This window comes from Stegastes partitus, unplaced genomic scaffold, assembly GCF_000690725.1.
Source record: "Stegastes partitus isolate 25-593 unplaced genomic scaffold, Stegastes_partitus-1.0.2 Scaffold129, whole genome shotgun sequence".
In the NCBI taxonomy this organism is placed as follows: domain Eukaryota; kingdom Metazoa; phylum Chordata; class Actinopteri; family Pomacentridae; genus Stegastes; species Stegastes partitus.
The window spans coordinates 226,324-248,570 of NW_007577860.1; the positions used below are offsets into that span (position 1 = coordinate 226,324).

The following is a 22,247-nucleotide window of genomic DNA, read 5'->3' on the forward strand; positions in this document are numbered from 1 at the left end:
CATATGAAGGGATTATTTGATGAAAAAAACCCTCATAAAGATGGTAATATTTGATAGACAGAGATTAGTTTTTAGGGGTTAACAGATGGCCAGAGAGGGACTTTAATACTGTCGGAAACCCATCCTCATACTTGTTTTTTCTGTGAACTGATTAAGAAGCCTCTCATATATCATAATTTTTTGATCGACTCAGATGTCTCAGAGCAGCAGCAATCAAATCTACGTCAGCCCAGTTACAAGCATGTCGTGGAATCCTATTAGCAGTCTCCACTCAAGTATCAAATGATCTCTTTGACTTACAACCAGCCACTGAGGATGTTCCTGTTGTTGCATTGCCATGGTTACCACAGATTCACATCCCCACCAAGGATTAGACAGCTAATTACCCCAGTTTTGTATTGTCCTTCCTTTGTTTCTTTCTTTGAATCCATTTCTTTGTTTCTTTTTTGATTAGCTTTCTTTGTTTCTGTCTTTCTTTTACACTCGCTCTTTGTTTTTCTTTCTGTCTTTGTTAATGAGTCTGTGTCTCTGCAGGAGTTTTTCAGGAATCTCAGCCACTGGATGGATCAGCACGCCGCCATGAACGACGCAGGGAACTTCCTCATTGAGACGTGTGATGAGACCGTGTCACTGGAGCTGAAGCAGCAGCTGCTTCTTCTAAATGGACGATGGAGAGACCTCTTCCTCAAAGTCAAACAAGTAATAAACAAACCACAACATCTCAAAATACTGTGTGTGAGACAACAAGCAGAACTGGGTCAGATGGTATCGGACGGATCTATTTTTAGTTTGGTTTGACACAGATTGACACGTACCTGACAGCGTTACTTTTCTCATATTCTGAATTCTGTTTTTTCCCCCCGCTGCAGTATGCCCGTTCAGATGAGTTGGAGAAGTGGAAAAAGGACCACCTGAAAGCTGTCTGGGCCCTGAAAGAGCTGCTGGATACAGCAGAGTCCAAACTCAATGCTCCCGTTCAAGTGTCTTTCCTGAACGTTAGAGCCTTTCTGCACGATGTGGAGGTGAGGGAAGGAAGAGAAAGTCTGTCACATGTAGAGGTCACGAAGCACAGCTGTACCAGTATAACCCAGTATATCTGCAGGGGTTTCTGTTGATTTACCTGTTTTCACGTAGACAAAAACTGTCATGAGGTTTGTCTATGTGTATGTTGGTACAACGTCAGTGTTTGTGCCCAGTTCACTGGAACAGTCTGAGAAAGTTAAGAAGAGTTAACATTACACTAACCCTGATCACAGCTCCAGGAGTGTGTTCTAAACCTGTCCTTAGCTCAGTGGGTAGTGAATCACAAGCTGGACAGTAGTGCACTGATTAAACCATGATTACGTTATCATCTGGACTGTAGTGAGACAGAGGTGTCAGAGGGACACGTTAGCAAACAACCAGCTCACTGGGCAAAAACGTTCATATGGAAAATGATGTCATCATCTTCTCCAACTGTGTTAGTTCTTAATAAACTCATAAACTTTGGAACAGGAGCTGCTGAAAGTGACTTCTGAGCTGCAAACAAAACAATGATATGAAATGTAGTTTTTATCGCAAAGGCAGCATCGATGGATGTGCATTCAATTGAAGAGTGTCTAAGGTGACCCTTTACCTGCGCGTCTCATCTTAGAATACCAAGCAAAAGGTTGTTGCCATGGAGACACAATACAAGCTGGCCGCCCGCAGTGCTCAGCTCCTTGCCAAGGATGCACCGCAGGATGAGGCTGCCAGGGTCGTGGCAACTATGGCAACAGCCAAAAATCAGCTGAGCAAGGTAGGACTCATTGAAGGCTGCACATGAAGGGCAGTACAATATGTTTTATTTATTTTTAAAGCAGCACACTTCTGTCTTTCTACTGAGAGTTGTTTTTAAATCGTCTGTTTTAATTTTCCCTGTCGTTGCCTAATGGCCTGTTTTGTTTGTCTCCAGGTGAGAGAGCGGTGTCCCTCCCTGGTCAGGGAGTGTCACGTCCTTCTGCCGCTGCTGGAGGAGATGGAGAAGCACATCAATGCTTTTTATCAGGCCCTGGAGCGCGCTAGTCGCATCACTTCTGCTGCACGAGATCCAGACTCACAGGCGCAGACTCAGCCAAAACTAAAGTGGCAGGTTAGTGAGGATGACAACGAACTGATTAAACTGACAGTGAGTGGCTACCAGACAGAGGCTGGACTAGAAAGGAAGATTTTACTACAACCATCTTATATTCAGGTTTCATCTCCCTCGCTGCTCTTCCTGCATCATCAAACTAACATCTGGCTTTGTTGTTATGACCTGTTTTAGCTTTGCAAAGAAAATGCTGGCAGAAAGGGATTTGCTCATGTACAATAAAAGTTTAAAATATAAAGTTTAACTGCTTTTAACACATGTAACGAGTTTTTGTTGGTTTTCTGTCCCAATTATCTCAGGATTTGTTAAACCAACAGCAAAGCTGTAAACGGTGTTTGTCAGTGATTGAGAGGAACCACCACACCCTGCAGAGGGCCGTCTCCACCAGCAAGGTGCTCCGCAACTTGGACCTGTCTTTGCTGCAGAAGAGAGTTGTAGAAATACAGGGCTCAGCACAGGTTGGTCCCATGCATGTGCTGTACATGTAGACACATCAGGATGCTGCAGAAGACAGCTTTAACTGCAATGCTGATTATAGTAAAGAGATTACAAGAATATCCAAACACCCAGGAGGTAGCTGTGCAGATTAAACCCTGTCTCATTATTCATTTGCTTGATGTAAGACAAATAATGTAATTACACTGTATTACCAAAGAGACCTATTACCATCACTGCTGCTTTCCCTCCATCCTCCCAGGCTTTGCTGAAGGAGGTTGGGGAATGGAGAAGGCAGGAAGAGGCCAACAACTGCCTGAGGAGGAGGTTTGAGGAATCACGTCAAGAACTGGAGAGAGTGCTGAAGAGAGCTCAGGGCTGCTTGAGAGAGACTGGAGATCCTGAGGAATTACTGAAGAAACACACGGTGAGAGAACATCTGTAGCGTTCTGCTATGAGCACATGAAGGGAACAGCTCGTCTGCAGAGGCGTTGCTTTTAGCTGTATCTGTGTTAAGGTGGTACTGCTCAGCTTGAACACTAGTCTGTTTTCTCTGGTCTTAGAAAAAAGCAGTTGAATTGCTTCTCCTTTCATTGTCTTGTGTTTTCATGATGCAGGATTTCTTTGGTCAACTGGACCAGCGGCTGCTGAGCGTGTTCTTGAAAGCATGTGATGAGCTGACAGACATCCTGCCACAGGATGAGCAACAGGGGCTGCAAGAAACTGTCCGTCGGCTGCACAAACACTGGAAGGTCAGGGGTCACCGCGCTTTAACACTCTCACTAATTACTGTGCATCTCAAGGGGCACATAGCCAATGCATTCACTGATCAGGAAGACCTTTGACTCTGACAGACATCACTCCTTCCTGTTTCCAATTAACATATATTAGTTATATGACAGTGCAACCTTCTCCCTGTTTGCTCGTAGGGGCTCTAACAGATGTTTTGTCTCACTGAAATGACTATGCTACTCTCTTGTGCTCTGTCTCTCTTCTGTCTTTCCTCCAGGACATCCAGGGGGAGGTACCGTCTCACCTGCTCCGTCTGAAGGTGGAGGTGGAGCGAAGTCGAGTGGCTGTCATCCTCCAAGACTCCAGAGCAGAGCTGGACAGAGAAATGCAAGCTCTGTCAGCCACCTGCACCAGTGAGCACGTGATCAAGGAGCACAGAGTGAGACTCGGTTTGGTAGAAACTTAAAACAGTTTAAACTGAGACTGAGAAAGAAAAAATCACTTTACGTTGTCATCACTGCCATCCTGAATCCTCTCACGTTTCCTTCTGTTTTATCTTCAGGCTTTCTTCAGGGAGCGTAAACCTTTGACTTCGTGTGAGAAGAGGATTAGAAACATGGAGGATCTGTGTCACAAGTTGCCTGACAACGACGTGGCTTATCGAACGCTTGACTTAACCAGAAGGGGTGTAGAAGAGGTTACAGAGCAAATCAGGAGCACCCACCTCAAACTGGAGCAGCACCCTGATAAATGGAAAGAGTGGAATGAAAGGTAGGCAGCCAAACACAGAATCCATACCTAAACACTGACGTCGACGGCTTTAAGTCATAACTCATTGTTCCATTTGTAGATTCTGTGAGCTTTCTGATTGGCTCTCATCTCAAAGAAGGCAAATGAGGCTTTTGAGAGCGACAGCAATAAATTCCCGTCATCAGGAGCAAGTGGATGCTGCTATTCAGGTGAGCCAGAACACTGGACTTGGAGCTGTAGGCACAGACGTTCGGTTATGATTCAGTATTATTCAATCATTCATCAATTCCAGGCACTGCAGGAAGCCGTGGACGCCCGAGAGGAAAGCCTGCTGTGGCTCAAGAGCCGCCTCGCTGGGCTGTCTGAGGTCAGCTCCGACCTGGAAGTCCAGAGACAGAGGACAGCTCTGGCCAAACTGTCGACTGACCTGCGAGGAGTCTTTTCTTCACTCTGTCAGGTATCTCAGGATAAGTGTTAAAAATGTTTGTTCTCCTTGTAAGTTTTCAACCAAACCTGAGCCTTCGCCTTTGTGCCACAGATGGGGGAGGAGGGCTCTGCTATGTTCCAGTATGAGGAGCTGAGGGATGAGGTGCACGGTGCTCTGGAGGAGGTTCTGAGGGCTCGAAAGGAGGCTGAGGAGCAGAGCAGCAGGATCCTGAATGCTGAGGGCTTGGAGGAGGCCAAACAACTTTACCTTATTCACCAGGTGTGTTTGATGCAGAAGCATGCTTCATAAGGAAGCTCCTGTATCCAGATGTCCTAAACTTTCTGTGTTATAAAAAAAAAAAACAGCAGTTAATTGTGGTTTACATTATGGCTGGTTTGAGCAACGAAAACCAAAATGAAGACACTGACCTGCTGTTTGATTGTCTGTGAATTCCAGCAACACCTGAAACACCTGCATGCTAACAGGAGAGAGGCTGAGCTGCTGGTGTCCCACTGCCGCCAGCTGCAGAAAGGGGAGGTGCTCAGTCAGTCTCTACGGGAGCTGGAGCGAGCTTTCAGCGAGGTCGACCGCAAATCAGGGGTCAAGGAGCACAGCCTGCAGGTAGACGGAGCCCAGATGTTCTCATGTCAGCGTGCTAACATCTGCATGTGTCAGTGTCATTGATCATCTCTGCTGTGATCATGACTGTGATGTTAAACCAGAACCAGATATTGATCTTTATGGCATGTTCATCTATTATATCTGCTGTCTGGGGATTTGTTCATGCACTTCAGCCATTGTCCTCGAACTGATCAGAAAACGTTTCTGCGTGAAAGTTTCATGGATGCCAAGACCTTAAAATACCTTAAAATACCTTAAACTACCTTAAACTACCTTAAAGTCCTTTAAAGTCCCTCTCTGGTCGTTGCTTTCATCCCTAAAAACTCATCTCTGTGAATCAAAGTGACATATTTAGAATTTTTTCATTGAAAATAATCTCTTCCTTTCTTAAGTTGGCTCAGATGTGGCTCTACAAATACATGCCTCTGTCCTCCCTCACTCCGTCCTACTCACTGTAGCGCGAGCACACCGGGCTCTGCTCAAATCGTGTAGTTCAGTCGTACATATTCCAGCCAGAAACTGATTCTGTAAAAGAATAGTTCCTTATCTTTATCACATATGAAACCCTGGCTGTCTGAGTCTGTGTTTTCAAGACTGTCTTTGGTACACTGCAGCTTCAATGTGGAGAAGCTCCGTCATCAGAATCAGAATCAGAACTTTATTGTCCTTGCACATGTCATGGTTCTGGCTGCTCATTTCATTCATCTGATGTCTTGTAAAACACGACACAGCCATGTTAACGAGGTAAAGAAAACAACAACAAAAAAACAAAACTGATTTTTGAGACTGACTATAATAAATTGCTGTTGAATAAACAAATATGTGTATTTTTTGTAGAGGCTGCAGAAGTAGGAGTCGGCAGGATGTGTTTAAGCAATAGGCTTTTACTGTATAGGTCACAGTCCTCACCAACTCTGTGTAAGATTATAACATGAATTTGTACCTTCTAACATTGCTTTCTTATTTTCTCGCCCCCTCAAGGCGACTCTGAGCTCTTGGCAAAATTTTGAGGCAGAAAGAGAAGCGGTTTGGAAGTTTATCAGCAATACCAACAACGAGCTGCACAAAGAGCTGATTTTTAACAGCCTGGACAGCCTGAGAACCGAGCAGCAGCACAACAAGGTGTGTCTCTGTCTGTGTTTCTGCATGCACCTTCTGTATCACTCCTGTCATTTATCAGTTCGTTTGTGCCTGTAGGAAATCCTCACAAAGGTTCTGGAGTATTCTGTACGAGCAGATCTGCTCTTGGAGAAGGCAGCAGATATTGAGCTCGGTCCGAAGAATCAGACTCTTCTTCTGCAGCAGGCTCAGTCCACCAGAGAAGCAGTCACACAGCTTCAGGACCATCTCAACAGGAAGTATGTCACGTCCTCACTGAAGGAGGGTTTATAAAGGAACACACTGGGACTCCCTCAAACAAAGTCATATATTCAATGTAAAACATGTGTAACAGCAAACTACAGACCTGTCATATTAAGTTTATGCCCTCTGTCTGGTGTTTGATCTGTTTCCTGCACTCATGTGTCCTGTTGGTTCTGACTCCAGTGTTGTCCAGCTGGAGATCATGTGTGTGCAGTGGGAGCGCTTCAGCAGCAAACTGGAGGCCTTCTTTCTGTGGATCAATGAGAAAGAGAAGGAGCTGGAGGCTGTCAGCACCTCCTCCTCCTCAGATCCTCCAGACAAACACATCAACACTGTAGAGGTATGTCAGGTATCAGCCTCTGTCATTCTGTACTGTTTTTAGTCTCATGCTGTGGTGGCTTCTCTGATTTTAGGTCAGTCAAAGGCGAGACATTTCACTGCCCTGCGCTGTCTGGAGGAATATTTACTCCTCTGATAATCTTCTTAAATGTACAAATAAATATACATCATCCACATTGATAGTAGCTCCAAGTGAAACATGCCACGATGCTGTTTTGCATGTAGTGTGCAGTATCATTGTTGCCTCAAAATTATTAGGATTAGGATAAAATAAAATGAAATGTTAATCTGACCTCCAGGGAAAACTGGGCCGGCATCGCAGCAAAGGCTTGCATATAGAAAATAAACTGATCATAGTTCATAAAATATAATCTTAGCTTTCCAGACTTCAGTCATGTCCATTTCATGACGGTCTTTAGAAAAAAAAATCTAAAAATTATAATATATCACAGCTTAGAAATCCTGAGGCAGCCATTTGGTTTGTTCAAACACACTTTGGAGATGGCGCTCTTTCTGTCATGTTTCCTCTACTGATGTTCCATATACGTTCCCTCGCTGTCATTCCTCTGCTGTTTCATCCCTCCAGGCGATGAGTAAAGGTTTTGAGGAGAAACGGGCAGCTTTAGCCCACATGGAGGCCGACTGTGAGGCTTTGTCCAGGTTCGTGACCCCCGGAGAGGCTGGAAGTCTCAGAGCACAACTCATCCAGATGATGCAGTGCTGGGAAGAGCTGAAGGAGAGAGTCGGGCAGCTTGGCGTACAGCTCAACCAGAGCGCCTCCTACAGGCAGAGATGCAACGACAACCTCGAACAGGTTCACAGAAAAATATGATCAGATTTCTATACTGTAGAAGTTCCATCCATCCATCTACCTGTTGCCTACACATCCCTTTGTCCTCTGTAGAGTGTAGAAGTTACAGGTAAGCCATAGTCATAACTGACATGTTTATCTTTGTCAGGTCAAGAAAACAGTCAGTGATCTTAAAGAGAAACTGGACTGTCAGATCACATGTTGTACATCATCATCAGACGCCTACAGGAACCTCCAGGATCACATGGTACGGATAAAAACTACCGCCTTCGTGATACCATGACCTTTTGTTTTTTATTCCAGTGTTTGTAATTGTGAATTCATTTTATTATGTGTATGTTCTAGACTTTACTCAGTAGCTCCTGAGGAACTGATTGCAGATGTATTTCCATTTACTCCAGGAGGTCTGCCGGGGCGCTGAGCAGCTGAAGCCCAGGCTGATGGCTCTGTTTTCGGCCGCAAAGAGGTTTGGAGAGGGCAGCCAGCTGGAGGAAGATGTGGATGACCTCCAGAAGCAACAGACACAGTTAACAGGAAAGGCTGCAGAAAAACAGTCTACATTAGAGAGCCTCCTAGCTCTGTGGCAAAGGTAAGATCAACAATCAGATATGCTCGGGCATGCTTAGGTTTCTCCTTCTGGAAGTTTAAGGTCTTGATCTTACTTTGTAAGGTCCCAGAGATAATTCATATGATGATTTGGTGCCATATAAATAAAACTGAGCTGTGCAGGGCCTGACAGCAGCGTATCGATGCCCCTCCAACACCTAGAGGAGGTGTGTCTGAACAGTTCACAGTGCACAAAAGCAGGAAGAAGGGAAATGTGAAGAACTATTATAAGAGAGATTAATTTAATGTTGTGTATTCTTTCTTTTTGCTTAGTGTTTCCCTGTCAGCCGTGGTTCCTGCTCACACATGTATCTGATTGTGATTGTATAAATATTGCTATTTCCCCTTTTATTGAGCGTGAGCTCTTTCTGCTGAATCCTTCTCTCGATGCCAATTTCCGCTTTTATTCTCCGAATCATTCTCTCATCTTAGTGTGATGTAGAAAAGCGAGATCTTGTCTTTGACGCAATCTGTCTGTTCCCCTGTCAGCCGCTGCATTTCTATTCTAATTATATGCTTTTCTTATCGCTTTCTTTGTCACACAATAGACTCTCAGAAGAATGATTGTTTGTTATTCGTGAGGAGAAAATAATGATCCAGTCACACGGTGGCTTTTTAGAGTGTTAAAGCCTTGCTGCTTGCTTTTTGGTATTTACCCACCCAGTCATTTTAAAAATGCACTCAATTATGCTTTTGCTGCTAAACTCTGACAGGCTTTATGTGTGTCTGCTTGTGTGTGTGTGGCTGTGTGTTTCTCTGCTGTCAGCCTCATCCTCACCCCTGCAGGTATATGTATAAGGGATTATGTGCAGCGCTGTGTGCTCTGGCGAGATATGGCCGGCCCATTCTGACCCTGTCACTGATACTGAGCCACGGTCAGATAAAAAATACATAACACACAGACAGTATCAGTGTGTGTGTGTCACTGTGTGTGTAGATGAACTTCTGGGACTGGTATCCAGCTGTTGTGCTGCTTAGATTTACTTTGATTTGAATACGTAAAACATTTGTTTCTGCAGATTTGAAAAGGAGACTTCGTCGATGAGAAGCTGGCTGGACAGGTGTGAGTCTGTGTGCTGCCCAGACTCTGAGCTCCTCTCTGCAGACAAAGTCAAGCTTAGGAATGAACTACAACATGTGCAGGTAAAATCAATTTGCTATTATTATTTTTTCGTCTGCGTAATAATGAAATTTTGGCTGCATAATTCTGATGTATTTGTTCACCTGTCCAGGACATGCAGGGGGAGACGCTGTCCTATGAGGCTCTCCTCCAGGGTCTTGTGAATCTCAGGCTCTGTCTGTACCCCACTGCACCTGAAACCTGTATTCAAGAGCTCAGTGATGATCTCATGCAGCTACAGCAGAGATGCACCTCAGCACAGAACAGCATATCACACAGGTGTTTGTTTTTATGAACTATGATATAAATGATTTTACATGAGCATGACTGGATTTATACAGTTGTCTAAAACAGTCTCGCCCAAGGTGCATGTTTTGTTTATTACACACCAACTAAAGCAGTAATGGTGGTCATATTCTGAATCCAACCTGCCCTCCACATCTCCGTCAGGCGTAAGCTGCTGGAGCTGCAGTTGGAGCACTTGGAGCAGTTTGATGAGGCGCTGCAGGGCCTGACCCAAAGCAGTGAAAACCTTCTGTCTGGCTTGAGAAGCTCTTCCCAGGTTGATATTGCTGATCTTGAGGCTGCAATTACTAAGCTGAAGGTGAGAAATCAATAATTTACTGTCAACAGTGATGTTCTTTGTAGGCTTTCTATATTAGAGCAGTTACAGTAAGCAAGTTTGTATTGATCGCTGTTGGAGCTGATTTAAATGAATCTGTTGGAACTATCTTGTTGCAGGAGCATGAGACACAACTACAGGAGAATGCGTCACAGAGAGAAATTCTCAATTCAAAAGAGTCCTCCCTGCTTTGCTGTTCCACCCCGGAGGCCCAGCAGCAGCTCCAGGGCTGGAGGGAGGACTGCCTACAACCCCTCAGTGAATCCCAGCGCCTCCTGCTCCTCCGTCACGAGTGCCTTACTGAGCTGAAGACGTTCCTGGAGAAGCATGGAGCAGCAACGAGGGCTGTGCGCCACCTTCATGAGGCTGTGGAGGGCAGGGGGAGCTGGGACCGCTCCAAAGCTGAAGAGCTGCATCGCGGCATCGGGGAGGTGGCTAAAGACGTGGCCCGGCTAGAGGCAGAGGCGGTCGGGTTAGATGGACAGCTAAGCAAGGCCCACCTGCACCTGTGTGGAGCAGAGTGGAGGGGCTCTAAAGATGTGAGCCAGCCTCAGGAGAGGACATCTTGTAGAGGACAGGTCGTGGCCCTCACACTGGCTCTGGAGGAGGTCCAGAGGGGCGTGGGGTGGAGGCAGAGTGAAGCAGATGCTTTAGGGGCCCTGTGGAGCTCCTTCAGAGAGAGGAGGGAGGAGGTGATGAAGAATTTAAAGAAACTGGAGGAAGATGCAAGACAGGAAAGGACCAGAGAGAACTCTGTGCAGGCCTTTCAGAACAGGTGTGTAGATATTATCCAAGACACCTGAAGCCAGTAGACATGTCAGGACGTTTGTTATCGGTGGAGCTGCTATAAACTGATTTCTGTAGCAGTGCTGTCAGTCTGTTACACATTCTAAACACTGAAAAGGTTTTTGTTTTAGCTGACGCTCGCCTCGTTTTCAGCTTCCCTTATTCCCTTTAAGCTATTAGTGGAGCAAATTATTAACTCAGCAAAAAATACATACATTTGAAAAGCAGGTCACCTTCTTCATTTGTGTTAAAAGCCTGATTTTACTGAAATAATTCTGCACACGTATTATATCCCAACCTATGAGCGGTAAACGTGGCCCTTTTTCTTTTTTAAATGCAGGTTGTGAGCTTTTAATTCAGAGTCTGATCCAAACTCCTCAACAACATGCTGATATACTGTGTACGACTGAATCCAAATTACAGATGGACAAATCCATTAAAACGTGATCTCCTGAAAAATGAGATGTATTATGTTGGGCTCAGGCTGGTAATCCCTATTGTTTTCTTCTGGATCTATTTCTCCCAGGCTGCGATTCTTTGTCCAGCTGGAGGATGAGCTCCAGTCCCTGCAGCACTCCCAGCGGTGGTTAGAAGAGAAGGGGAACCAGCTGGCCCGGAGGGACAGCGAGCTGGCAGGAGAAGCTCTGAGGGAGGTAGCGCTGGTAAAGACAGCCTGGGAGAACGTCAGCTCGCTGATCGCCAGCAGGTACAGGCTGGAGATGACTGAGACTCACATGATTTAAAGTCTGCTGCTGTTCTTGTTGTTGGTCCTCTGGTGTTCACTACCACTCAACAAATCATAGCTTTTCTCCTGTTTTCACATGCAGTCAAGAACAGAGTGTCGCTGTGGTGGATCTTCTCCGCCAGTTCTACCGCTTGAAGTCAATCCTCACCACGGTGGTGGAGAATGCTCAGGCTGTGGCCTACAATCTACCCGACCACAACCACAACGCTCTGGAGGCTAAACGCACTTTTACACAAGTCAGTACCATTTGGGTTTTTTTTTCTGAAATGTATTATTATCGCTGAATTTTCAGATTTTTCTTCTCAAACGAGGCTTTTGTTTGAATTCTACCAACATGTATCCAGAGATAATATTAGGACAGCTAAGACAGAACGTCCGTTGTTTCAGGAGCCCTCTTCTGTACATGATACCAGTGTAGTCCATCTGGATGAGCTGGTCCTGCTTCCTGTGGGGCTGGGAGCACTTGGTGGGATTCTCCTGCTGTCATATGTCAAAATGTCTTTCAGTGACTTCCCTGATAAGTTGGGATGTAGAATTTGTTTATATCCTGTGCAAAGTATGGATGTCCCAAACACCCTCTTTTAATGAGCAAAGATGTTTTCAGCTTTATGATTGTCAAGAACTCACTCTCAGAACAGGCGGACACAAATGCTCGACACAGACAGATTCAGGCAAAACGGCAGGTTTATTATCAGTCAGGGTTCAGTACACAGGAGGTCAGTCAATCAGGCAAAGGTATCAAAAACGAGAGGCAAAAGCAAGGTCCAACAACAAAAGCAAGGTCGTAACAAAACAGACTGTGACTATGAAGAACGCTGGTACGAAGACGGTGAAAGTGTGACGAACTGGCAACGAGACAGTGAGACACACAAGGTAATGTGCACGAGGTAATGAGGGGAGATGGGAAACCATCAGGGAGCAGGTGTGACGAGACAGGTGCAGGAGGTAAAACTAGAACAGAGACAACCGGTTAGTGATTTCAAAATAAAACAGGAAAGACGAGACATAAAATGTGCACACAAAACAGAAACTTGACAGACATGACAATGATTCATTTTTCTGGTAATTAGTTAGATAGTTTTATTTAATTACTCGATGCAGAACTATTTTCTACATGCATCAGTGAGATTTGGACAAAAAAGCATGATGGTGGCAGTTTTAATGTGCATAGTTTGTCCTGCATTTGAGTGAATTTAAGTTTCAATCTAGTGCATGTTAGTAATAAACTCCATCTTAGTTTCCAGCTTGTCCTGGTTCTACTCTCCCTCTAGTGGTGGCCTGCTTTCACTCCCTCTGACCTTCTCTCTGTGTCTGCAGCATGAGACCATTCAGGCTGAGCTGAGAGAAAAGCAGGAAGACATGGATCTGCTCATCAGCACAGTGGAAGACCTGCAGAGAGACCTGGACAAGGTTCCCAACTCTGATATGGGCTCCATCCAGAGAGACATGGAGACACTCAGAGATCAGTGGCTGCTGGTGAGCTGGTCACCTGTTCTAGTAGAAATGTCCCAACAAAGACAGAAGTCACTCCGTTTATTTACAAGCATACGTGATATATTGACATACTTAGTGAGATGTATTGAAATTTTAAAAACCCATTCAGGACTTTCCCATGACCCACAGCCCGTATTGTTTCACCGAGGTGGAGCTGAACTATGAAGATCACTATAACGAGATAAAGACATGTGTTGTGTTGTTTACTGTCCACAGTCCAGCTCTGCCAGACACGTGTGCCGGTGCTCTTTTAATGATCTTTATTTCTCTTCTCTTTCCTTGTTTTTGTTTTTTTTTTTATTATAATTTTTTTACGTTTTCTCCTCTTTTGGGATTTCGTTGCTGCTCAGCTGTCACAAATGAGACAGAAAAATAAACAAGTCTAGACAGGTTATCTGCCTTTCTGTCTCGCCCTCACTTCTCACTCCCACATCTGTCAGACTAATTAAGCGGCGATTTTCTTCCATCTCCCGGTAAAGCATACCATCCCTCGTTACAGAGAGACTGAGCGAAGGCTGAACACAAAGGAGACAGACCTATTCTCTCCTGCTGATTGAGCTGTATTGTGTTCTGTGTTGTTTCAGGTCTCAGAGAAGATACAAACCAACACAGAAAGACTGGGCTACTGCGTGGCGCTGTGGGACGACCTTAGGGCCATGGAGCAGGACATCAACCAGTGGAGCGCCCCGTCCATCGCTGACCTCACCGACACCGTCACCAGTCTGAGCAACAAGGAGAAAACAGAGGCCCATCTTGCCACCTTCCAGGTCAGAGCGTGCTGGGCTGTCTGCTGAGGAGAGCGTGTGAATAATGAGGCTGGTGTGATGTTCAGGGCTCAGCAGTGGGTGTCAGTTAATTGTCGTGCACTTTGATCTACAGGCTGAGGTTGAAAAGAGGGAGCAGAGGCTGGACGTCCTGCAGGAGAGAGTGACGGAGCTGAAGGAACGAGCCAAACTGCAAGAAACCCCGTTACAGATGCAGGTGAATGTGGTGCACAAGAGAAATACAGCAAGACTTTACTTACATATACATAGCAGCAGTATTACTGTTAGAATAGCTGTTATCAATGATGAGCACTGAAAACTACTGAATATCATTTATAGATTCATTTATATCATACTGAAGATTTAGTTACTCACAAGTGCATTAAAACTGAATGAAGGAAATGCTTTTGCTTGGGAACAAGGATTTGTCTTTTTTGCAGAATCTATTAATTGTAATAATTATTAAAGCGAACTTCTTGAGTCTTTAACATAGAAAACATGTTGGAAATGTTGTGGTGACGTGTGTCCTGCGGATACAAACGTGCTGATGTACGGAGGAGAGAGCAGCAGAGTCTCGAACAGCTTTGGGGCACAACAGAGAATATTAGCAGTGCTTCGTTCCTTCTTTATTGAAAGCATTTAAACATTTTAATTTATTTGCTGGTTTGCTTCTTACTGGAAAAACGACAATAACCAACAGCAGACTGTCAACCCTCAACTCTACAGTACAGAACCACAGTCTGGGCCTTTGTTGTGATGTTGACCCTTATTGGTCACCATGGAGTTTGTTGTTGTTGTTGTTATAGATTCCCCCCACACACACACACACATTTTGAGGCGTAGGTGGAGGTAGATGAGCTGTCTGTGTATGTTACCGTTAATTGCTCCTTGATTGACATGTGAGGTATTTTGAAACTGAACTGATTTGGTGCGTATAGTATGTGTACAGAAAAGGAACATACAAGCCCGGTTCTGCAGAACTGCATCGCTGTGAGGCAAATGAATCGCTGTTGTACTGCACAGAAAACAAACTATACTCTTCAGTGATTTGTGTTATTAAATCTGCTTTTGTTTGCAAAATGTTCTTGCTGATTTTATTGAACCAGGTTCTGGAGTCAGATCTGAGGAAGAAAATGACCCATGCGCAGGAAGTGTACAATCAGGCCAAACACACTCTGACCTACTTCAGCTTCCAGAAGCAACGACTGGAGGACCTCATGTCCCAGATGGCCGAGCGGCTGGAGGCGGTCGAAGGTTCCTTATCTGATCTCACCGAGGCTACTTCCCTCGAAGACATTAGCACAGTGAAGGTATGGAGTGATCAGGAGTGTGTCACTGAAGCACGCTGAGTTTAAGAGCTTTACTGACTTTATACCTGACCAGCAGCCCAACCATTCCTTTTCTTGTTTTTATTTCTGTTCTTCTTTTGTTTAAAGAGTTCATATTACTTCCAATAATGCTCTAAGAAATGGTGACAAAGACGTGATGTGTTGTTTGTTGTCCTCATTAGCTGCATTCCTCATAAAAGACAGCTCACTGTTATTATTATTATTATTATTATTATTATTACAGCAGGACACGCTCCATAAAAGGTCGTTATAATGATTAATAATAAGAAGCTTTTTACTTTAACCCTGTTGATCCCTAAAGGAGAATAGATGACGGGCCAAACAGCAGAACCCCATCCTAAATGTTTTGCTTTAGGACACTCCTGCACGATAGACGCAGTACAACAGATGGAGAGGTTTACTGTAGATCCATCTGCATTGTTCCACCACCAGCCATAATGCTAAATGTGCCGAGGCCTTCACTCTTTATGTCTGACTGTGTGTCCTTTACAGGACCTGCAGAGTGTCGTACAGCAACAGAGGGAAGACATGGATTCAGCCAGAGATGCCCTGACCGCCCTGTGCAGATCCCATCCCTCCCAGGAGCTGTCACGCCTCTCCACTGATCTCACGTCTATCGCCAAGCGAACAGAGGCTGTTGCCCAGCGCTGTAACAAGACCCGGGGAACCCTGCAGGACGGGCTACAGCTCCACTTCAACGGTAAGATACGATCGATCACTTCTGGTTTGTGGAGTTCAGTCCTGATGATGCATCAGGTGCTTTATGGAGAAGACTCGATTGTTCTTTATTACAAATACATGCAGTGATTTATCTCACAGCTAAATTAAGTAGCCCCGATACCTCATTCCCTGACAAGGAGACATTAGAATTTTAATAACACTTAAAACCTCATAATCACCCAATTAAACAGCGTACTATCACACAAAGCGATGTCATTGTCCATGTTAGCAGAGCAACAGATTTGGTGTTGATTATCCCACATTTCTCCCCAGAGCACACTCAATCCGCCCACTACGACTCACACTCCACTGACACACACTGCCAGGTACACCGGTGCACTCTCACTGCTCCGACACACACCTGTGCCTCGGAGAGTAATGTCGCTCTCGTCACATCTGCTCTCACGGGAGTCATTTTGGGCTTGTTACCAAGGCAACATGGCACTGCATAGCATGGACACGCCCACACTTCCCATCTGCCTCAACACATTGCCTCCTCTCGCTCTTCCCCTCCAGGTTCCTCCACTTTTAAATCTTTCCTGCCTTTATTATTTATTATCAGTTTTCCTCAACTTGTCACCGTCTGACTGATGGATTTAAGGTCATCTGTTCTTTCTGTTCCTCGGAGCAGAGCTTGTCCAAGACTTCCAGTCCTGGCTGACTGATCTGAAGTTGGAGCTGAAAGAGTGTTCTAACCAATCAGGAGATGTCGCCGTCCTTGGAGCCAAGTTGCAGCGGCTGAAGGTATTGTTATTGGTCCTACTGTCACACACACCTCTCCGTCTCAGTAGTTTGTATTTGTAGTGATTTAGTTTGTCGTAACAAGTTGCAATTTTGTCATTGCAAATATGTAAGTTAATTTTTAAGTGTGAATTTGATACCTTCCACGTAATTTACTATCATTACTGGGCCAAAACAAACCTGGGCTCGTATTCCCAACCATAATGACTCAAAGGGATTGTACTGAAAGAAATAAAACTCCCACAGTTTATGAAGCTTGGAAGTTACGTGTTGGCCACGTGAAAAACATGAGAAGTCCTGATCCGACAGTGGTGGCTTTTGATTTCTTAGCTGTCGCAGTTTGTAATGTTCCTCTTCCTGCATCCACAGGTGTGTACTGAGCGGACACCAGAGGGTGAGGAGCGTCTCTCTCAGGTTTGTGAGGAGGCCAAGAAGCTCCAGCTCCATCTGCCCAAAGCTGGAGCAGCACAGGTCCAAGACAATCTGTCCTTCTGTCAGAGAGAGTGGAGGAACTACCTCGACAGCTGCTCTCAGAACCAGCAAGACTTGGAAGAGAGCATTGACCTTCTGAAAAAGTAAGTCATCGCCGTTGGCAGTTTTCACATTTCTGCCAACGTACTTTAATTTTAAAAACATCCCCTCTCATCTCCTCCTTCCTCCTCCTCTCCTCTCCTCTCCTCTCCTCTCCTCTCCTAGTTTTGATGACTGTGTGGAGGGCATCAGAGACTGGCTGAAGCAGATGGATCTCAGCCTCCAGAGTGAGCCTGTTCTTGGTGTGGAAAGCCAGCAAGGAGCCCCAGATGCCACAGAAGAGCTTGAGAGGATGGAAAACCTGCATAAGGAACTGATAGCAAGAAGGTTTGTACATGTGGGTGTCTGGGGCCATATGTTATCTATGCTATAGCATCTGTTGAATATTCAGAGCCATAATATATACCTTTTTCCTGTAAGGGAATCTATCGAGCGCCTCTGTCAGGAGGCTCATGCTCTGTCAGAGGCCGGCCGGGGGTCAGGAGGAGAGGTCAGAGTGACAGGCCAGCTCCAGATGGAGCACCAGGCCCTGCTGAGAGCAGCCAGGGAGAGGCTACGAGGCTGCCAGGAGAGCCAGGCCTTTGGTGAGACCCTCCAGGGAGTTTGGGCCTGGCTGGAGGAGATCCAGGAGCGACTGGGTACAGTAGACAGCACGATGGGGACCAAAGAGCAGCTAGAGCAGAGACTGGAGACTGTGCAGGTGAGAGGGAGTTTAGCTAGAAGTCTATGCATACCTGTAACTGTCATGAAATATAACTAGTGTATGTGATGAGATGCTCAAAGTGATTGTAAGGATCCATTTAGCATACACATGTTATATATTACGTTGTTCATTATGTAATCATTTTGTTTTACTCTAAAGATTTAAAAAACAATCTACTTCTATTATAAGGTACAGTTGTTCCAATAGACACCAGAGGGCGCTGTTTCCTTAAGAACCCTTTCCACTCTATACCCTGATGTCTAAATCCAGTTCACTGAGCCCACGCTCTGTTCGCACAGGACATCCTGCTGTTGAAGGGAGAGGGGGAGGTGAAGCTGAACATGGCGATGGGTAAGGGTGAGCTGGCCCTGCGCAGCTATGGAGCTGCCGGACAGGAAGTGGTCCGCTCTCAGCTTCAGGAGGTGGAGGATGCGTGGGCCACACTGCTTGTGACTGCCATGAGCTGCCACAGGTAGACTACTCACCTTGAGCTATCTCCTGTATTTTTCTCTGATGATGTTAATGCCACATGTATAGAATGGGAGCAGTTAATCACCTGACTCCAGAAGAAGTGGTCCTGCCCTGAACTAACGGTCTTTCTGTTGCGTACGCTGTACCTGCTCTGTGTCAACTGTAAACAGACTTCATTCAGCCGTTACTTTACATTTTTTAAATTAAACTATTCACCTGTGGACATTTCAGAGGCTATTTAACTTTGTGCCAAAAAGTCCTCTCTGCTGGGAGTCGGTTATTTTCATCACAATAAATTAATGTGTCAATGCTATTAATTACCATTAGGTTAAATACATAATGAGACGTATTTGTCTGGTTTTGTAATGCTGATTGATGTGTCATAGTGTGGGCTCTTTTGTGTACGTGTGCGTGCATGACAACGTGCACATGCACTGGTTTGTGTGTGTGTTTAATTGAGCAATTATGGCCCCTCCAAGAAAAAATTGATCTCATTAGGGACTAAATGGAGGATGGCAAACAGTGGGTCACACATGGGGTGTGTTTGTGTTTTAAGGGGAAGGGGATAACAGGAGGCGAGGGGTAGCAGGTGAAACAGAGATGCATGTGTGTGTGAGTGTGTGGATATTGGCGTTATTTGTACATGCGGGGGTAACAGATGGCAAGGAAAATGATGGGTGTGTATCTGTGTCCATGTGTGTTTGAACCTCCCAATGAAAGGGGATAAAAGGCACGAAGCCAGTGTTGCTGGCGATTTACATTTCTTGTACTTGTCAGGGGTCTGAAATAGACTCTGTGACTGCAGGAGAGGCAAACAGCACTTTGTTTTGTCTTGATCATCGTACATACAGATTTCATGTGCCATGTTTGTATGGGTTTAAAGTAATCAGATTACACGTACATTTATATAAATAAGTCCCCTTTAATTGTGTAGATGCCTGATAATAATCACTAAGATTAGAATATTTAGAAAAAACTATTCCTCTCTATTAAATTGTTGTTATTAAACTTCTGTCTTTATAGCAGTTTTTATACTCTTTGCCCACGCGTTGGATATTTTTCGTATATATTAGTTTATTCAAACAATATAGTTTCCACTCGTGCCAGTCACAGACTGAAACAGACGTCTGATGTCTTCCTTCCAGTCGACTGGAGTGGACGGTGTCTCAGTGGGGAGGATATCTGGAGAGTGCTGCCCAGCTGCGGTGCTGGATGGAGGCTGTAGAACGGGAGGTGTGTGCCCCTCTCACGCCCCAGCCAGGACCCAGAGAAAAGGCATCACAGCTGGAGAGACTTAGAGCCCTGCTGGCTGACCTGGAAGACCACCAGATGGCGCTATCCAGCCTGGAAGAAAAAGCCAGAGAACTGTTCAAGAAAACTGGCGATGCCAGCTTTAACCACGGCGCTCGCACCCAGCTGCAGGTGCAGTTCGATGACCTCACAGCTTTGGTAGAGGTATGAAGGACATCATTTTGTTCTTTAATAAAGACAGTAGAAGACCTTGAGCTTGTTCCAACTTGCTTAGTCCATGCTGTGTTATTACCAGCTTAAACAAGTGCCTTGTGTGTGTTCATTCTGTAGGAGAGAGTACGTTTGGCACAGGCAGTGGTGTTGGAGCACCAGGACTACCTGGAGGCTGTCAGGGAGCTCACTGATTGGTTGATGACTGCAGGGGAGGAGCTACAGCATTGGTCGGATACATCAGGAGACTCTGCCTCCATCAAAAAGAAACTGTCAGAAGTGAGGGTAAGGAAGAGTGTCACATACACATTAAGAACCTGATGATCACTTCAGCATGTTTAACAGAAGAGTTGCTACACTGGGGACACTGGGGGAGGTACTGGTTTCATCCTTCCTGAGAAAACGAGGGCTGCCATAAACTAACAGGCTGACAGGTGACCAGGCTGCTGTGATGCTGGGTGGACATAAGTTAAAAAAAGGATTTAGTCGATTTAAAATCAGATGTACCGCTCAGTGTTGGAATGCAGAGCACCACGTGAGAGCACAGCTTTATCAGAAGGTCCATGTAGCAGCTCTTCAGCAGCTTTGTGTTGGTAATACAATCTCATCAGCAGATCAAGTTCAGCCCGGTGTCTGGGAAAGGTAAACGTCTGAATGTAAAGGTTTGTCATGATTCCTCTTCCACATGTACATAAAAACAAAAAGAGAATCAAAGTTTATTGATGATTCATTTGAACCACTGGTTTGCTGTGGTAAATGGTACAGGAGCACATCAGAGCAATGCAGTGCAGCATCAACAACCCTGATTCTGTCCTACTGTCGCATTTATTAAGTGTACCTACAGTCTGGCTGAATTACCATCACTCTGAGTTTAGGTCCTTATGCATCCTTCAGGTGTATGTCGCTCCTTTGAATCTGCTCCCAGTTTAAAAGTGTTATACCTATTATCTCTTGTGAATATAACTGATTGCTTAATCTAATCTTAATGGATTCTCGCTGTGAAGAGGAGAGCAAATTATGTAGGGAGTTGGAATTGGTTCTCAGTTTGTTCCCACATCAGCGCCAGATATCTCTGTCTCTCCTGATACGTTTTACTGCCAATACGTTGGATTATTATCATGCAAAACAAAAAGGTAAAAGAGAAGAGCAGTGGAATTAATGCCTACGGTTTTCCCTGTCCGATAATTCTCCAATTACAGAGGAGAGAAAATATGTGTGGAGAAATTAATTTGCATTTAAATTTTACACGTGGGCCTTAATTATCAGGTTATAAATGTGTGTTTGCAGAGCCGTGGTGTGAAGTCGTTCAGTGGAAGAGAAGATAGCATTTCTTGTATGTAGAAGCTAGTTTTCATTTTCATTTTTCATTCAGAGTCTCAACATCTGTCCACTCAAGCACGCTACGATGATAAGATGTCATTTCTTAGCCCTTTTCAATCCCCCTATCAGCTCGCTGCTATCGCATCACACTCAAGTGTTTGCTTTTCACATCGTCTGCCAACACAGTGCTGCCTTCTCACAGAGAGGGAAGGATGGAGGTGAAGAGGACTGAAGAGGGAGGATGAAACCAGGGTAGACAAACAAGTCTGAGATTTCAAATGACAATATGGGACACCAGAATTAACACAGACAGAGTCAAAGCTTTAGAGATAAGGTACAATGTGATGGAGCTGATGACATATGAGAAAACGACTGTTGGCTGCTTTAAATAGAAAACACTGCACGTGCAGAGATTGCTGTTTCTGTAGCCACAGTTTCCGTAGCAACTTTGTTTCCTGTCTGCCCTCGCCGTCTCCAGGAGCGTGTGGAGTGTCGCCTCTTGGAGGGCCGAGACCGCCTCAGCCGGGTACGTCGCAGTGCAGCGTCCACAGCGGAGCACACGGCAGCAGGAGGCTGTGAGGCCATGGATCGGCAGCTGGGGGCGCTGTCACACGCTCTGGAGCAGTGGGAGGGGGCTGCCCTGAGGGCCAGGGACGGCCTGGAGGGGGCCTTGGCTGCCGCTGCAGCTTTGGAAGAAGAATACGATCGTCTGACGGCCAAACTTGAGGACGAGTTAAAAGAGTTAGATGGACGGCTGAGGGGGTGGAGTCAGGAGCTGGTTAAAGCTGAAGGGCGGAGCAACGGCGAGGAAGCAGTGGAGGGATGGCAGCTGGCTAAGGTAGCATGACTCTAAATGAACATAATGGAAATACAATGTCCAGACTGTTTTCTGTTAATCTTCTCACAATTGTTTATTTAAAAAGTAATAAGTGAGAACTCAGTGCTGTGTGTAGAAGCTGGTGGTGCCGACTGGGTGGTGCTGTACCATCAGAGGAGGTGATTAGCCTGTTTAATGGGAAGCACACACAGACATACATCCTCTGCATTCAGCCGCGCTTCCTCTGCCAGTAATTATCCATTCTATTTGTAAATCCTAAAAACAGATTAGTTTCTAAATCAGCTTTACTGGAATGACGGCGGAGTGACAGCTACAATCCCATCACTTTCCCTGGTTTTCAGCTCATTCTGTCTCCCCTCCGCCCCTCCCCCTGTTGTTGGTTTTCACCA

The 22,247-nt window shown here is 45.3% G+C and overlaps 1 protein-coding gene across 1 annotated transcript in view; it reads left to right on the forward strand.

Moving 5' to 3' along the window:
- The window catches only part of syne1a (spectrin repeat containing, nuclear envelope 1a), a 123,747-nt gene that overhangs the window by 21,750 nt on the left and 79,750 nt on the right, over positions 1-22,247 (forward strand). Inside the window, exons 17-54 of the mRNA XM_008278654.1 lie at positions 495-699; positions 870-1,022; positions 1,634-1,777; positions 1,934-2,110; positions 2,410-2,568; positions 2,808-2,972; positions 3,163-3,297; positions 3,555-3,716; positions 3,840-4,048; positions 4,128-4,236; positions 4,320-4,484; positions 4,566-4,733; positions 4,911-5,075; positions 6,057-6,197; positions 6,273-6,433; positions 6,621-6,777; positions 7,363-7,590; positions 7,736-7,834; positions 7,989-8,176; positions 9,213-9,336; positions 9,426-9,592; positions 9,764-9,917; positions 10,055-10,710; positions 11,248-11,427; positions 11,549-11,702; positions 12,784-12,942; positions 13,545-13,727; positions 13,840-13,941; positions 14,831-15,034; positions 15,566-15,773; positions 16,425-16,537; positions 16,904-17,109; positions 17,231-17,392; positions 17,486-17,765; positions 18,068-18,240; positions 19,385-19,694; positions 19,821-19,985; positions 21,499-21,858. Coding sequence (XP_008276876.1) covers positions 495-699; positions 870-1,022; positions 1,634-1,777; positions 1,934-2,110; positions 2,410-2,568; positions 2,808-2,972; positions 3,163-3,297; positions 3,555-3,716; positions 3,840-4,048; positions 4,128-4,236; positions 4,320-4,484; positions 4,566-4,733; positions 4,911-5,075; positions 6,057-6,197; positions 6,273-6,433; positions 6,621-6,777; positions 7,363-7,590; positions 7,736-7,834; positions 7,989-8,176; positions 9,213-9,336; positions 9,426-9,592; positions 9,764-9,917; positions 10,055-10,710; positions 11,248-11,427; positions 11,549-11,702; positions 12,784-12,942; positions 13,545-13,727; positions 13,840-13,941; positions 14,831-15,034; positions 15,566-15,773; positions 16,425-16,537; positions 16,904-17,109; positions 17,231-17,392; positions 17,486-17,765; positions 18,068-18,240; positions 19,385-19,694; positions 19,821-19,985; positions 21,499-21,858 — 7,150 coding nt within the window. The remainder of the gene's footprint in view (positions 1-494; positions 700-869; positions 1,023-1,633; positions 1,778-1,933; positions 2,111-2,409; positions 2,569-2,807; positions 2,973-3,162; positions 3,298-3,554; positions 3,717-3,839; positions 4,049-4,127; positions 4,237-4,319; positions 4,485-4,565; positions 4,734-4,910; positions 5,076-6,056; positions 6,198-6,272; positions 6,434-6,620; positions 6,778-7,362; positions 7,591-7,735; positions 7,835-7,988; positions 8,177-9,212; positions 9,337-9,425; positions 9,593-9,763; positions 9,918-10,054; positions 10,711-11,247; positions 11,428-11,548; positions 11,703-12,783; positions 12,943-13,544; positions 13,728-13,839; positions 13,942-14,830; positions 15,035-15,565; positions 15,774-16,424; positions 16,538-16,903; positions 17,110-17,230; positions 17,393-17,485; positions 17,766-18,067; positions 18,241-19,384; positions 19,695-19,820; positions 19,986-21,498; positions 21,859-22,247) is intronic.